Source organism: Chelonia mydas, chromosome 2, assembly GCF_015237465.2.
Source record: "Chelonia mydas isolate rCheMyd1 chromosome 2, rCheMyd1.pri.v2, whole genome shotgun sequence".
In the NCBI taxonomy this organism is placed as follows: Eukaryota; Metazoa; Chordata; order Testudines; family Cheloniidae; genus Chelonia; species Chelonia mydas.
In genome coordinates, this window is record NC_057850.1 from 182,930,896 (window position 1) to 182,947,966 (window position 17,071).

At 38.3% G+C, this 17,071-nt stretch overlaps 1 protein-coding gene across 3 annotated transcripts in view; it reads left to right on the plus strand.

Annotated features, from left to right (window-relative positions):
- LARS2 (leucyl-tRNA synthetase 2, mitochondrial) overlaps positions 1-17,071 on the plus strand; it is a 106,896-nt gene that overhangs the window by 22,896 nt on the left and 66,929 nt on the right. For all 3 annotated transcript variants that reach the window (XM_037890242.2, XM_043540775.1, XM_037890243.2), the window contains exons 5-6: positions 1,904-1,964; positions 16,834-16,923. In XM_037890242.2, the coding sequence (XP_037746170.1) occupies positions 1,904-1,964; positions 16,834-16,923 (151 nt within the window). The remainder of the gene's footprint in view (positions 1-1,903; positions 1,965-16,833; positions 16,924-17,071) is intronic.

Consider the following 17,071-nt stretch of genomic DNA (forward strand, 5'->3'; position numbering starts at 1 on the left):
TTATTTTTAGATGTGCCTCTTCCCTAATAACCTAGCCTGGGCAGTTTTTGTTTCTCTTTTCCTTTAAGAGTAAACTGCTAATGAAGCATTTTGTATTTATGTAGCTGAGTCCATAAATCTCAGAAAAAAATACAGTTAAGCCTCTTGTAATAACATTAATTTGCCCACACTGTGTATACTATCTGTAAGCTGTCTATACATTTAAAATAACTGCACATATTTGCATTTATTAGCTCAATGTGAGAGTCCTAGTATTGTTATGGAAGCCTTATCTTTAGCATTTCCTAGTTTATTTCCCCTTCCCCCTTGGGATATCAGGACTAAATAGGCAACTTTAACATTGCACTATCTAGTCTCTTTTTTATTGGTTCAAAAATAGATTTATTGCTTTTTTGACTTCCCTCACATCATATGCTAATAGTTTCTGTTGACAAAGTAGTCAATCCCATAAATCTCTTTAATACTGAAACATGTGTGCTATTAACTTGTTTAATATTTAAACACTCTAGGACTATTATAACAGAACTGTTTTAAAGCAAATTAACAATTCATTGTTGAAACTGCTTACAGTAATACACTGAAAATAAAACCACATTTGTATTTCCTATTGTTTTTATTTGTACTACATCATAAAACTACTAAATGTAGATAATTAAAAATGAACCTCAGTTAAGTTGTTTACTGTGTGTGTCTCTTTTCCTCTTTTAAAAAACACAACAAACTAAGGCCAGGTCTACACTTTTGTATATAGGTCGGTTGTGGTGTAATTTTTTAATGACACTTTTATACCAGCAAATGCCCTGGTGTGGCTGTCTCCCAATCCTAGGTGTGTACCCTAGCCACTGTCCCATCCTTTCTCTTTAACTAAACCAGAGTATTTCCTAACCAAAATAAAAAGTTAAAAATTTCCAAAATGTTAATTCTTACCTTTAATTTCCATAGAAATATAAACATTTATGAACATCCAATTATGTTCCACATTGTTATGCCATGTAGGAGGTGCATATCTGGGAATCCTCCTTCACTTCCCTCTGCCAGGACTGGTGGAGAGCAGTTGTGTTCTGATACTGGTGTGCAGGCCTGTATGCACTGGGGGGAGTGTACTGACCACCATCAAAGGGAGGATATTATGGTAATTCTCTTCAGTGAAAAGACTTGAGAGCAAATAATGCCAATATTAGTTAAAATTTTCAAGAAATTCCTTTGCAGTTTCTCGCATGCCACCCCTAGTAAATGGGAGGAGCTGCCTGTAAATATCCACAATGCCACTACGTTATCTACCTTCAAATCTCTCCTTAAAATGTGACTGCCATGATGCCTACAAATCACTCAGCAGTGGTAAGGCAGTTGTTAAGAAGATGTCACAACACATTACACTTATCACTGTAGTCTCATTGTTACCTGGTGCTCCCTCTGTCTGTTTCTTGTATTCTCCTGATAGGTCTTGTCTTATATTTCGATTAAGCAATTGGGGATAGGGACTGTCTTATTGTAAGGTATGTGTACAGTCTGTAGCACTGTGACACTGGAGTCTCTAGGTTCTACTGCAATACATATACTAAATAATAATGGGAAAGCATGTTCTCCAAAACTAAAAGTTGTCCTCTTCTCTTCAATTACGCTCAAGGTAATGGCAAAAATCAGTGTGTAGTATAGGTGGTCATTGAAGGTTGAACCAAAATGCACAGGAAGCCTTTAAAGTGGTCACATAAGAAGGATTTGCCTATTAGACAACTACTTCAGTTGGACTGCATATATAGGATAATGATATTTAGCAGTTCTGTAGTGCCTATGTGGGTCAAAGAGCTTTACAGGCATCTGATAACAAATGTATTACATAATCAAAAATAGTTAGGAATATTTTTAATACTCTTAATTGTTTCATATTTTTCTTCTTTTGCAGTAATATTAAACACATGAGGGAGCAGCTTGATGCACTAGGTCTGTCTTTTAGCTGGGAACGGGTAAGCATTTTTTCTCTTTAAGTGTATGCTTGTTTTGTTTATGTATGAAAACTATTCAAAATGGAATCTATGTAATTTTAGGTAAAATAGAAACTGGGTAATACGTAAATCTGGGATGGTCACTGCTTCAGACTGTTACACACCATAATTATACTTGAAACAAATTTGGAAAACTTAGTTGCTAAGCTTTTTCCCTTTTGAGATACTCACTGACACCACTCTTTTCTGCATAATGTGGGGGATGAAGGAAACACTCCTTTTCTTTTAGCATTCATCTCAGTTTTGCATTAGAATAATTTTTCCCTTTGCTTTTTTGCCCATCTACAGTAGAACTTCACAATGCCATAATTAAGGCATTGTATCAATAGTTCTTTTATAAACCCTATGTTTGTGTGCCCTAAAATATTACCTGTAAGCAGAAATTTGCCATATTTGCACTCCCTCTGTTTTTTTCCCCCTTTTCTGTGGTTGTGGTTATCAGAAAGTAAACAAAAAGTTACTTTTCTAAAAGACACTGCTATCTAAATTTTTTAAATGATGTCTTTGGTTTATAACGTAAAGTGTGCTAAGTGAAGTTCCTTCTATGATATGGCACTGTGGAAGAGAAGGATAAAATAGCTAATACATAAATTGGCTCTAAGTCCATGTATGGTAAAAAATTGTTAAAAGGACTTGTACTACATATTTCAGTAAATATGTTAAAATTAATCTAAATAGTAAACCTAAGTGCTCGTAGGAACCTTTTCTGTTTGTTGGATAAATGGCTTTCCATTTAAATATTTTTCAGATACTAGTTTGTGGTATGAAATTCCTTATAGGAATTAATGTGTTTTTAATTTTTAAAAGTATGTAAAGATATGATAGATCAGAGATGGAAAGGAAAAGTTAGAAAGACATTTTTGCTTATTAACCCTGCCTCTTCTCTCTTGTCTTAGGTGTGTGCATTGGAAATGTACACTATATGATGTATGTATGGCCTTGCACAATATATAAAATGTATCAGTCTGGTTCACAGATTTGTGTATGGCCCAATGCACACTTCATAAAGTGTGCATTGAATCAGGCAGGGCTCCTGTGCATTATAAGAGGTATATTTTCAGATGTGCTTTCTTAATATGCACATATTTATCATGTGCAGGGAGTGAAGAAACTGTTCAAAAATAGTCTCTTTAAATGCTGGATTATTCTGTTGTTTAAGAGACTGTGAAGCACTAGCCTGTATTATTATAGTTGTCTATATCATCATGGGAGAGAGGGTAGGAGGGAAGCACATTGGAAGCTGGAAGATCTATTTAAAACAGAAGTGCTTGAGAAGCAGCTGTTACCAAGGCTTTTAAGGTAAAGAAAATCAATCAAAAGACTGTGCAATTATGGAGATAAGAATGAAAATTTATTTATTTCTGAAGCACCGTACATAGCAGGATTATTGCATTTACCAATAGATTGAAGTTATTCACTACCTTTGTATTCTCAGTGGTAAACTTTGATTATTACTTCAGTATGATTCTGCATAGAAAGGCAGAGATGTTAACCTTGGGTTTTTACGGCAGGACTATAGCTCTGAAAAGAGAGAGGATTTGTTTTCTGCATGCCAGTATAAGACCTGCCTTCTGTTTTCATTAGCCTTAGAGGTAAGGATGCTTAGTTATACAGTCTAGGAGAGGAAAGTTCACCCAACACATGATTCATATCTAAATGTTTCCATGCATTTGTAAGCTTTCTCATGTCCGAGAGAGATTTTCTATACATGTAATGAGGAAACTTTTCAAATCATTAAACCTTTGTGGGCCTACTGTAGTGTATCCTAAAGAGTTATTACAGATGTTCTTACCTCTCCTGAAAGACTGTTCATCTACTATTTAGATCTTTTATATAACTTTAAGACATTGGCTAATAGATAAAACTGGCTATTTCTGGGATGTTGGAAACTGAAATGGGAAGGGTATATGATTGTTGTGAGATAGGGTTGTCAGACTGAGTAAAGTGAGTCCCATCGCATTTTCCTGGTGTGGTCAGTTTGTGAGCTTTGCCCTCACCTTCCTAGGACAGCTTATTTAAATATGTGCCCCCTTGGTAATTGCTGATGCTTCAGAGGTCTCTAAATATTTGTGGCAGGGTCAGTGACACTGGCATAGAGTCTATTTTAACCCTTGCATTGATGGGGTGATTTAAAACGTTTTAGGGACATTTTCTGAAACAGGCTAAAAAGAATTAATTGAAATTCATAGAGAAGTTGTTACATAGAAGAAAGCAAGCTGGTGAGTTCACTATTTTGTTTTTACTTAATTTCAGATGGCTGGTCCTTTGCAAATATTTAACTAGGATGTTAATGGCCTGAACAGCTGCTTAGAAATGAAGATACTTACTTATTTAATGGAAAAATCAGCTGACATTGCCAGAGACTCATCTCCTGAAAATGATGGGGAAAGTGTCTTTATCATGGGTTGATCAAGCTATCCATGGCTCTTTGACAAAACAGGAGTTTCCATTTTTTTAGTGGAAATTTATTGATTTTGCTTAAATATGTACCTACTTAATTTCAATAGAGCATGACACATAATATACACTAGAAGAGCATGGTAAAAAATAAGTTAATAAAAATGGAATTTTAATACTTAATGTGCATGGCTGTGCTTAAGAAGCTGACTAAATATAAAATTATCTTTGGCTTTGCTACAAACTCCTGTCAAAGACTAGTGGAACCCAGATGTGGTTTTATTATTGAACTGAGCTATGAAGTAGATACGGAGCTTTCCTATGCGACTAGCTGCCAGAGGTCAACCTCTTGTATTCTTGTTTTTATTAGTTTCTGTCACAACCTGAAAGATACCTTTTAATGTTTTGCTTTGCATGTTGTAGTCAGCAAAATTGTACAGATAGAATACAGAAGGATCTCATGGTAAGCATTATAACATTATCAAAATTTAGCAACGTTATTTCAGAGAGCCAATAACTCAGATCTCTTAGTATATTACCTGTATTTTAAACAAAATAATTAATGGAATTGGTGGAATACTAGTAATGGTCTAAACTTTTCAAAAGTTTCTAGTGATTTTTAAATGCCTCAGTTATTAGGTGTCCAATTTGAGACATTTAGAGCCCTGATTTTCAAAGATGTTGAGCACCTGCCCTCTGAAAATTGAGCTCCTTTAAGATGTTGCAAGCAGGGCACCCAAAATCACTAGTCATTTTGGAAATATAGGTCATTATATAAAGTTGATGGTACTTTAAAGCTCAAAATTTTAGAAGATATTTGGATATTAGAATTTTAGATATAGAGTGCCTAAAATGCATTTTTAGGATAATATCCTTTTCATAATAATTCTGGTGAACCTGTGTTCTTCATTCTAGCATTGCTCTAATGAATGTAATGGGCATGACACAATAGTTGTTAGTTGCATTTTCATAGGTAGGGACCTACCAAATTCAGGGTCCATATTGGTCAATTTCACGGCCAGGGTTTTTTTTAAATTAGTCAATTTCATGTTTTCAGATGTTTACATCTGAAATTTCACCCTGTTGTAAACATGTAGGTCCAAACCCAAAAGGCGGTCAGTGTGGGAGGATCTCAAGACTGTTGCAGGGGGGTTACTTCTGTCCTGCTGCTGGTAAGGGCACTGTCTTCAAAGCTTGGCAACGATGAGAGAGAATACCCTGGAAACCTATGCGGAGCATAACATTTCTCAATCTGTCAGAGTACCAAGAGTTCAAAAGCTGCATGTTTGAAAAACACTCTCTACGAGACTTTAAAGAAATTTAAAGAGTCAAAAGCATTGTAGTTGTGCTTTACCTGTTGTTGTCAAAGTAACCAGAGTTTTGGGACTCCTGGCAATAAGATTCTTCCAAAATACCATTATACTAGACAACTACCTCCCACTTACAGACAACTTCCTGCCACTGTATAAACTGACTTTTTAAAAATTTTCTTTTTAAGAACTAGTCAATAAAATTTTCACAGAGAAACACATCACCAACAGCAAAAGATACAGACTTTATGACAGAACTCCCTCTGTTTCCATCTTGGGTTCCATCAAATGAATGCACATTCTCATCAAGCCACCAATTCACAACTAGATAAATTATCAAATTGTAACTCTCTTTATCCTAGAATACACTCTCCATGCAAACTTATTCGTGAACCATTTCAACCTGTTCATGCTGAATTTTCATATAATTTTCATGTAAAAATAATATTTCTTTCCTCCTCATAGTAAATTTTAAAAGACAGTAATTCTTTGACTGATATTTTTCTGTAGTTTGGTCATTTTAAAATGACCTTGTTTACTGCCTGAAGAACAGTTAAAAGTTTAACAGTACATGCAGTACCTGCTAATTTTCTTCTCCATCCTGGTCATTACTTGTGTCTTTATATCCATGTAAAGATTTAGAGTCACTTCTTCAGCTAAGTCAGCACAGTTCCTTTGATTTCAGCTGAGGATCTGGCCTTTATTACTCAAGCTGGGCTACTTACAGATATTGGGTTTGTAATGTAAATATAATTTTATGAGGTTGTAAATCATTTTGGAAAGTGGATGAAATGCTGCTGTAGAAATGTTGGTTTGATAACAATCATGCTATATATGGTTGAATAGAAAAGGAAACTCTTGACACTCCGCAGCTTTTAGTATGGGAGTAAAATAGCTCAGAGTTGCATTCTGCATGATCTTTGCATACGATGTAAACAACACATGAAAAAGTAAGTTGCAAGTCCCTCAGTAACAAATATTTAATGGCTAGGTAGGAAATGTAGTTTGGTCAATCACCTAAAGATCTGTGAAAACCAGGAAATTATTTTACTTCCAGCAATCTGGTTTCTGCTTGGGTTTCAGAAAAGCCATATGATGCCCAAATGGACAGGTAATGTATTAAAAACTGTTGTTGTTTTTTTAATGTTTTGGAGAAATGCATCCAGATTTTTTTTGTTTGTTTCCCCTTAATAAGAGGAAGTGCAAGTGCAGTGCAACTGTCTTGATATTTGGATGTGCTAGAAAAGACTCCTTACTAATAAATTAAGAATTGGGTTCCCTCTAGTCAAGTTATGTATTATTCACAAAACCTAGCTCTCTCTCTCAGGCTCCATATATTGCTGATATTAAAAAATAATACCCATGGAAATAGCTTAAAGGTAAACTTCAGAAATGTTCTTTCTTTTTTTTTAAATGCAAACTGGTTAAGTTTGTGGTTGAGTAATAGAAAATGGTACGTGTATAGAAGACTTTACAGATTATTACATTATAAAATAAGGCACGTGAAAATCAGTTCGTCCTTTACTTATGAACTGAATCTTGCATCAGAATTCTTTAGATCCTTGCATATGCAGCAATCTTAAATGTGGATTTCCTCTTCTTCCCACAACACCTGGAAGCAGGCCAGAATTTTGACCTGGGCTGGACTTTAAAGGTATGTCTGCACAAGGATAAAAGACCCCCAGCAGGCCTAGGTCAGCTGGCTAAGCCTGTGGGGATAAAAATTGCTGTGTAGATGTTTGGGCTTCAGGATCCCTTGTCGGATCCCAAGAGCTTGGGCTCCAGCCCAAGTTCAAACGTCTACACAGCAATTTTGAACTCCGCCAGACTGAGTAGGCTGACCTGGGCCAGCTGTGACAGTGCCACGGGTCTTTTATTCCTGTGTAGACGAAGTCTAAGTCTCCTCTTGGAAACCCTAACCAGAGTCAATAGCTTCCAAAGCTGCACCGCACTCAACTTTAAATTAGCAATGCTTTTATTTGTTTAAATTGAGAATTTGTTTGCAACAGAACCTTTAACTGAACTTCAGACAATAGTGGTAAGCTGCCAATTAACTAATTATACTAACTCCTCCAGCATAATTCTCCCTGGGTGGGCATGAAGGGCCTAAGAAAGGAAATTACTGGATAAGAATACATTTTTCCTTCTGTGTCCAGCAGTCTTAACAGTGGTATATTTGTAGCATTGAATGTCATCCCTGAGACAGCAAAGTAACATTAACTATAAACAATGATAAAGATACTTTTTGGTGAAAGTAACAGATATATTTGTGACTAGCCAGTGGACAAAAGGAGGAATGGAAAACTGAGAGGGAGGAAGAAAGAAGAGGGGGGAATCCCTCCCCTCAAAAAACTTGTCAAACAACCTGGTGGCTATTTGTCTCTAAATCTGTCACAGACACTGAGGAACACATTCAGTAGGCAAATGAAAAGAATATTTCATTTTTGTAAATATGGTGGTGTTTTAACATGTATTCTATCTCAGAAGCAAAAATGCTAGTCTTCTAATAGGTCAAAACACATTCACCTGAACTGCTTTGTGTTATGGAATTTTTTTTTGCCCTACCCCACTGCCAAACAGGTGATTGTGTGTATGTACTATATACTGGAGGACTGTGCTCACAAGCAAAGGAGCTAAATTTGATAGACTGCAGGAAGAATCCCATCTTCTAGTTTTGCAGACTCATTTTTTGAAAGCTTTTCTGGCTTTTTGTATCAGAACAGGTCAAGACCTTCAAATCTGTGTTGGGATCATTTGAGGCAGCACAGATAAAACCTTTAATACACATTTGTCTTTAATTAAAAATGTTAACAAGGTAACAAAAGGATATTTCCAAAGATAATTGTAGAGTTTTATAGCTGGGAAATATGAGAAAAAATTTTTCCTCTGTAAGTCTTAATGTGCTAAACTAAAGGCAGAAGGATCATATTTTCACATTGTCTTTGGGGGTGGTTCTTGGCTTGTCATCATTTGCAGTGACACACATTCTTGCTGATCTCAAACCTTGTTCATTTTTAGAAAGTCTCTTAATGATTGACTCTGTAATGATGTTGTTGCTGTACCTTTTTCGTGACATGTAACTTTAGTCCTTTATAGTTATAATGTTAAATTATGGGTTTGACTGATCTCTTTGCTGTTTGGTGATTTGAGAGCACATCCTTTTCAGTGATCTATTCTCCTTCATCTCCTTGTGAATGGCAAGCCAGGTCACCACCTACAGGAGAGAGAACAAATGAGATTCTGTTTGCACCAGTTGAATTTGTATTGTGTAGTTCTAAGTATGCGAACTATACCATTTTAAATTGAGAATGTCATCTCCTGTAGTTTCAAATGGTAACCTGCCCATCAGGATCAGAGATGAGCCTCTGTCCATTTTATTACTTTATCTTGACCTTTTCTGATAGCTTGTTTCAGTTGGTTTATGGGTGTGAGGCTACTATCCTATCCTGATATACAAAAAAAAGTTCAATTGGGACTGATCTCCTCTCTCTTACATCACTGATATTTACATGGACATAGCTCCAGTGAAGCCAGTGTAGTTTTGCCAGTATAAAACTGGCATCACAGAGTGGAGAACCAGGCTAAATTAATTGAATATGCAAATAATACCAAATGTGTACTGTATTGTCTGAGACACGGAAGTCAGGGTTTTTATCAAGTGGTCCATTTTCAGCACAGAGTATGCAGTTAATGTGTTGTTAAATCTTCACACACTGCTGAAAACTTACCATTAAATGTCTCTCTTTGGTCTTTAAAGACTTATTTTCGGTGCTGAGACATATTTGCACAAAATGTATTGTTCATAGCTGCATGTCAATACTGTAATGTTAAAATTGTAGAAAATAAACAAAATTATTAAGCAGAGGTATTTCAAAGGCCTTTGAATGTCAGGTGATGTTACACACGTCATGCCACAACAACTATAACACGGAGAAAAAAGGCATTATGGTCCATGCTTGTTGACATTTTTAGGAGTTTCTTGATCACATTTGCTCAGCTTAGAAGTGAAAAGTTGCTAGTGTTTTTCTAATTGCCAACCTTGGAATCTGATAAATCAAAAATATGTTTTTTGGCTTAGTGACCACTATGGGAGCCTGAACAGAATCCAGCTCACACTTCCATTGTTGTGCTGTTTTTGCAAGGCTAACAGAAGGAAAAGTAGTAAAAATGTATTTGTGTCCCTTAAGCAAGCACACATGAATCTAAAAGCACCCAGGCAATGGATCTGTTGTGCAAGAAGGTGCCATTTGTATATAGTTACAGAGTTTGACAGAGTTCTTTTGCTATTTTCATTTTGGGCCAAACTTGAAAAACTGGCCATGCCAATGAAAACATGCTTGTATCCATTGCATCTATAATTTATTTCACAAAAAACTAGGATTTGCATGCACAGCTTTAGAAAATATAGCCCTTCAGCCCACTTTAATCTTTTTCCAACAACAATATAGGCCTTTAGTCCATGTTCCTGAAACATTTTTTTGTCTTTGAAGTTTTTTTAGAACTACTGTTTTACAAAAGATTGGACATTATAAAGCGTTTGGTTCTACTGAGTATAGAGTTCTTGCATAAATATTTTTAAGTTTACATTTTAAACTTTTATTTTCCAACACCACATTCCATCAGGAGAATGATTTATAGCTCTATTAGTCTTGCTCCGTAGCACAAACATTGGGATCTGAGTTGCACACATCTCGAGGTGTGTGTTTGTATAACATATATTAAAAGTGCAGTGTGCTTTTCCTAACATTTCTGTTAATTCCAAACCATATTTCTTCCAATGTTTCAAAGGCACTAATCCTGAATGAGGCAAAGCTGTGACTATTTAAAAGTAGATTGTTTTTATTCAGTGAAGTGCAAAAAGTTTCTGAAAATTGTCTTAGGTGAAAAAAAAAAAAGGCTGTCCATGATATGTCATCTGCTCTCCTCTTAACTTCTGCCCCTCCTCTATCTTCTTATAACACGTGGCTCTTGATCTCACTTTCCTCACAATCCCCCAGCTCTGTGATTTCCTATCTGACCCCTTAGTCTCACTTCTCCTTGCTGTCACTTCTTATACAACTTTCAATCTTAGATCACTTTGCCCACTAACCAAAATGGCAGCTTATTTGACCTTATCTTCACAAAGCATTGCTCCCTCTTTGATTTCTCTATATGAGATCTCCTCAGCAACTATCTTATCTCCTTCAACGAACATTGCATGCTCATCCCCTTTCACCACCTCTCCGCCATATTCTTCCAGTCTGTCAACAAGTACAACTTCTCAGCCCTTTCCTTTTCTCTTTCCCTCACTTCCATGGTTCCCTTCAGTCCACTTTCTCCTCTACCCTCAACTTTTACCCTTCTCTTCAAAAGTAAAGTCCACCTGTCACCTTCCAGGATACAGTCCAGACCAATGAATGGTTGTCATCACCTGCCATGCAACCTTAGGTGTCTCACGTTGCTTTGTTGTTGTAGCTCCCAACTTGGGCTACTCACAAACAGCCAAATAGCATGCAGGTCACCCCCTGAGTGTCTGTGTATAGTTGCAGTCCTGGCTCTAGCAGCATGTTAGCAAACACAAGCCACGCTCTGGCTTGGTTAATACTTTCAGGATGACCTCAACACGCTCCCCATCCTGAATTTCCCCCAAAATATGTATTCTGCACTGTCCCGCCCTCTCCTGGACAGTTCAAATATTATAGGTCCGTTGCCCCTGTCAGGGGTCAATATGCAACAGTTCGCTACTCTAACTGGAGTAACCAAACAGTTCAGTTTAACTACAACACTGTATTAGTTTAGATTTATAAAACAAGTTTATTTAACTATAAAGTCAGAGTTTAAGTGCCGTCTGATAGAGCTGATGGAAGAGAAGATCCTAGGATTGGAGGTGCAGGTGGAAAGTCTGGTTGAGTTTAGAAGGGGGTTTGAGTGGATGATGGAGCAAAGATATGAGGCAGCTGAAGGGAAAAGCTCAGACTTGCAGATGGAAGCAGGACTGAAGAATTCTGAGGGGAGACTGCTGGGTGAAGAAAATGGACAGTGGAAGCATGTGACAAAGAGAATGAGGCAGAGGAAAAGACAGGCTTGTGAAGGAGAAATAGAGCTCAAGAACAGGTTTGCAGAGTTGGAAAATGAAGAAGGGGCTCAGCAGATGGTCACCGAAGGTGGAAGGGCAAGGAAGAAGAGAAGAACAGCTAGTCCTATAGGAAAAGGGGAAGAGTCAATGGAGACTACACCAAATATGAGCCCCAGGAGGATACAGGATGGGTTGAGGAGGATTACAAGGGAGAATAGGAATGGAAAGAACTTGCAGCCAGAGGGAACAGGGGATAGACCGGACAATCGCACCGTCACCAGGAAAAGGCAGATCTATGTGATCGGGGACTCCTTACTGAGAAGAATAGACAGGCCTGTAACGAGAGCTGATCCAGAGAATAGAAGGGTGAGCTGTCTTCCAGGTGCTAAGATACGGGATGTGGACCTGAGGTTGAGAAGGATCCTAAAGGGAGCGGGAAAGAATCCACTGATTGTCCTTCATGTGGGAACAAATGATACCGGTAGATTCTTGCTGGAACGTATCAAGGGAGACTATGCCAGGCTGGGGAAGACGCTTAAGGAAATCGAGGCTCAGGTGATCTTCAGTGGGATTCTGCCTGTTCCTAGAGAAGGGCAGCAAAGGTGTGACAAGATTATGACTATCAACAGATGGCTCAGGCAGTGGTGCTATAAGGAGGGCTTTGGGATGTATGGCCACTGGGAGGCATTCATGGACAGAGGACAGTTCTCTCGGGATGGACTTCATCTGAGTAGGGAAGGAAATAGACTTCTAGGATGAAGGCTGGCACAACTGATTAAGAGAGCTTTAAACTAGGAGTTTGGGGGAGATGGTTGGGAGATGTCCAGGTTATCTCCACGCCGGATTTTAGCATTGGGAGGGAAGAAAACAAAGTAAGAAAGGATACAGCTGTGTGTAGGAGAATGGACATAAGGAGGAAGGGCAGTGTGGATACCAGTCTAATAGGTCATACTTGTTGTAGAATGTCCGTGCCTAATCGGGCAAAGAATGTGAGCGAGGCCAAACAGCAAAAATTAAGATGTTTGTACACCAATGCGAGGAGCCTAGGTAACAAAATGGAGGAACTAGAACTACTGGTGCGGGAAGTGAAACCAGATATTATAGGGATAACAAAAACTATGGTGGAATAGTAGTCATGACTGGACTACATTTATTGCAGGGTATGTGCTGTTTAGGAAAAACAGAAATAAAGGTAAAGGTGGTGGAGTAGCATTGTATATCAATGATGAGGTAGAATGTAAAGAAATAAGCGATGGAATGGATAAGACAGAGTCTGTCTGGGCAAAAATCACATTTGGGAAGAAAACCACTAGAGCCTCCCCTGTGATAGTACTTGGGGTGTGCTATAGACCTCCGGGATCTAATCTGGATATGGATAGAGCCCTCTTTAATGTTTTTAATGAAGTAAATACTAATGGAAACTGCGTGATCATGGGAGACTTTAACTTCCCAGATATAGACTGGAGGACAAGTGCTCGTAATAATAATAGGGCTCAGATTTTCCTAGATGCAATAGCTGATGGATTCCTTCGTCAGGTAGTTGCTGAACTGACTAGAGGGGATGCCATTTTAGATTTGTCTTTGGTGAGTAGTGAGGACCTCACAGAAGAAATGGTTATAGGGGACAACCGTGGTTCAAGTGATCATGAGCTAATTCAGTTCAAACTGAACGGAAGGATAAACAAAAATAAATCTGCGAGTAGGGTTTTTGATTTCAAAAGGAGTGACTTTCAAAAATTAAGGAAATTAGTTAGGGAAGTGGATTGGACTGAAGAATTTATGGATCTAAAGGCAGAGGAGGCCTGGGATTACTTTAAGTCAAAGCTGCAGAAGCTATCGGAAGCCTGCATCCCAAGAAAGGGGAAAAAATTCATAGGCAGGAGTTGTAGACCAAACTGGATGAGCAAGCATCTCAGAGAGGTGATTAAGAAAAAGCAGAAAGCATACAGGGAGTGGAAGATGGGAGGGATCAGCGAGGAAAGCTACCTTATTGAGGTCAGAACATGTAGGGATAAAGTGAGACAGGCTAAAAGTCAAGTAGAGTTGGAACTTGCAAAGGGAATTAAAACCAATAGTAAAAGGTTCTATAGCCATATAAATAAGAAGAAAACAAAGAAAGAAGAAGTGGGACCGCTAAACACTGAAGATGGAGTGGAGGTTAAGGATAATCTAGGCATGGCCCAATATCTAAACAAATACTTTGCCTCAGTCTTTAATGAGGCTAATGAGGATCTTAGGGATAATGGTAGCATGACAAATGGGAATGAGGATATGGAGGTAGATATTACCATATCTGAGGCAGAAGAAGCGAAACTCGAACAGCTTAATGGGACTAAATCGGGGGGCCCAGACAATCTTCATCCAAGAATATTAAAGGAATTTGCACATGAAATTGCAAGCCCATTAGCAAGAATTTTTAATGAATCTGTAAACTCAGGGGTTGTACCGTATGACTAGAGAATTGCTAACATAGTTCCTATTTTTAAGAAAGGGGGGGGGAAAGTGATCCAGGTAACTATAGGCCTGTTAGTTTGAAATCTGTAGTATGCAAGATCTTGGAAAAAATTTTGAAGGAGAAAGTAGTTAAGGACATTGAGGTCAATGGTAAATGGGACAAAATACAACATGGTTTTACAAAAGGTAGATCGTGTCAAACCAACCTGATCTCCTTCTTTGAGAAAGTAACAGATTTTTTAGACAAAGGAAATGCAGTGGATCTAATTTACCTAAATTTCAGTAAGGTGTTTGATACTGTGCCACATGGGGAATTATTAGTTAAATTGGAAAAGATGGGGATCAATATGAAAATTGAAAGGTGGATAAGGAATTGGTTAAAAGGGAGACTACAGCGGGTCATACTGAAAGGTGAACTGTCAAACTGGAGGGAGGTTACCAGTGGAGTTCCTCAGGGATCGGTTTTGGGACCAATCTTATTTAATCTTTTTATTACTGACCTCGGCACAAAAAGTGGGAGTGTGCTAATAAAGTCTGTGGATGATACAAAGCTGGGAGGTATTGCCAATTTAGAGAAGGACTGGGATATCCTACAGGAGGATCTGGATGACCTTGTAAACTGGAGTAATAGTAATAGGATGAAATTTAATAGTGAGAAGTGTAAGGTCATGCATTTAGGGATTAATAAGAAGAATTTTAGTTATAAGCTGGGGACGCATCAATTAGAAGTAACAGAGGAGGAGAAGGACCTTGGAGTATTGGTTGATCATAGGATAACTATGAGCTGCCAATGTGATATGGCTGTGAAAAAAGCTAATGCGGACTTGGGATGCATCAGGCGAGGTATTTCCAGTAGAGATAAGGAGTGGTGAGACACTCTGTACAAGACAGTGGTGAGACCTCATCTGGAATACCGTGTGCAGTTCTGGTCTCCCATGTTTAAGAAGGATGAATTCAAACTGGAACAGGTACCGAGAACGGCTACTCGGATGATCCGAGGAACGGAAAATCTGTCTTATGAAAGGAGACTCAAGGAGCTTGGCTCGTTTAGCCTAACCAAAAGAAGGTTGAGGGGAGAGATGATTGCTCTCTATAAATATATCAGAGGGATAAATACCAGAGAGGGAGAAGAATTATTTAAGCTCAGTACCAATGTGGACACAAGAAAAAATGGATATAAACTGGTCATTGGGAAGTTTAGACTTGAAATTAGACAAAGGTTTCTAACCATCAGAGGAGTGAAGTTTTGGAATATCCTTCCAAGGGAAGCAGTGGGGGCAAAAGACCTATCTGGCTTCAAGATTAAACTCGATAAGTTTATGGAGGAGATGGTATGATGGGATAACATGATTTTGGCAATTAATTGATTTACTATTCATGGTAAATAGGCCCAATGGCCTGTGATGGGATGTTAGATGCGGTGGGATCTGAGTTACTACAGAGAATTCTTTCCTGGGTATATGCCTGGTGAATCTTGCCCAGATGCTCAGGGTTCAGCTGATTTCCATATTTGGGGTCGGGAAGGAATTTTCCTTCAGGGCAGATTGGAAGAGGCCCTGGGGGTTTTTCGCCTTCCTCTGTAGCATGGGGCACGGGTCACTTGCTGGAGGACTCTCCTCACCTTGAAGTCTTTAAACCGTGATTTGAGGACTTCAATAGCTCAGACATAGGTGAGAGGTTTATTGTAGATGAGATTCTACAATAGGGTGAGATTCTGTGGCCTGCATTGTGCAGGAGGTTGGACTAGATGATCATAATGGTCCCTTCTGACCTTAATATCTATGAGTCTATGAGTATAATGTATTAAAGACAGAAATGGTTACAAGAGAAATAAATATAAAACATTTTATAGTAGCTAAAACTTAAACTAGACTTGGTTCAAGGTAAAATCCGTACCACAGGTTCCCAGCACCATTGCTGACCAAATTCTCAGAACAGGAACTCCCCCAAGGTCAGTGGGCTGGTTCCTGTGTCATCTTAAGAGAAAGAGAGAGAGATAACCTGGGGTGGTTTTGCTCCTCACTTTTAGAGTCCAGTCACCCTTTGAAATGCATTTTCCTGAGGGTTACCTGTAGATAAATTTCCTTCTTGCTGTGAGGATGGAGATATGGAGTCTCATGGTGAAAGAGGTTCCATGTTATTGTTTGCTAAAATGCAGATTGATCTGTTCCTGCCCCACTTCGTTGCCAAAGAATGGCCATTTGATGGGTGATTGCCAATGCACGTTGATGACGCCTGGCTAGAGGTGGCAGCTTGTCCTTTGTCTTTGAGAAACTGGTTTACCCCCTCTTCCTCAAGAAAAATCAACCAGATCCACCATGAAATCCATCCCATCCCACCCCATGGGCTGGAATAGCAGCATTGTATAAACTGTGTTGCAGCTCCCTGGGTTGGCTGTGGTTTGGGGGTATTGAAGGACATTTTCCCACAAACCATGATTTCTCTACATATGCATATGTACGCTTTTCAGTCATAGTGCACATTTTCTAAATTAATTTAATACAGTACATATTTTCCCTACAGGTTGCAATTGTTCATATGGTCTATTAAGTAAATCCCTTGAGTTATGATGTAGCAGGAAGATAATAGAATGTTTTTTCCTTTTTCTTTACAGGAAATAACCACTTGTTTGCCAGAGTACTATAAATGGACACAGTACCTCTTTATTAACTTATTTGAAGCTGGGTTAGTCTATCAAAAGGAGGTAAGTGCAAACATTGACCTATAAAATTATGCATATACCTTAAACTTAATGTCCTAAGTCACTCATACTATAATAACGTCTTTCAGGCTCTTCAGTTCACATTCATTAAGGGGATAGATATTTGCATTACTGTGTTTGTGCTTTTGTA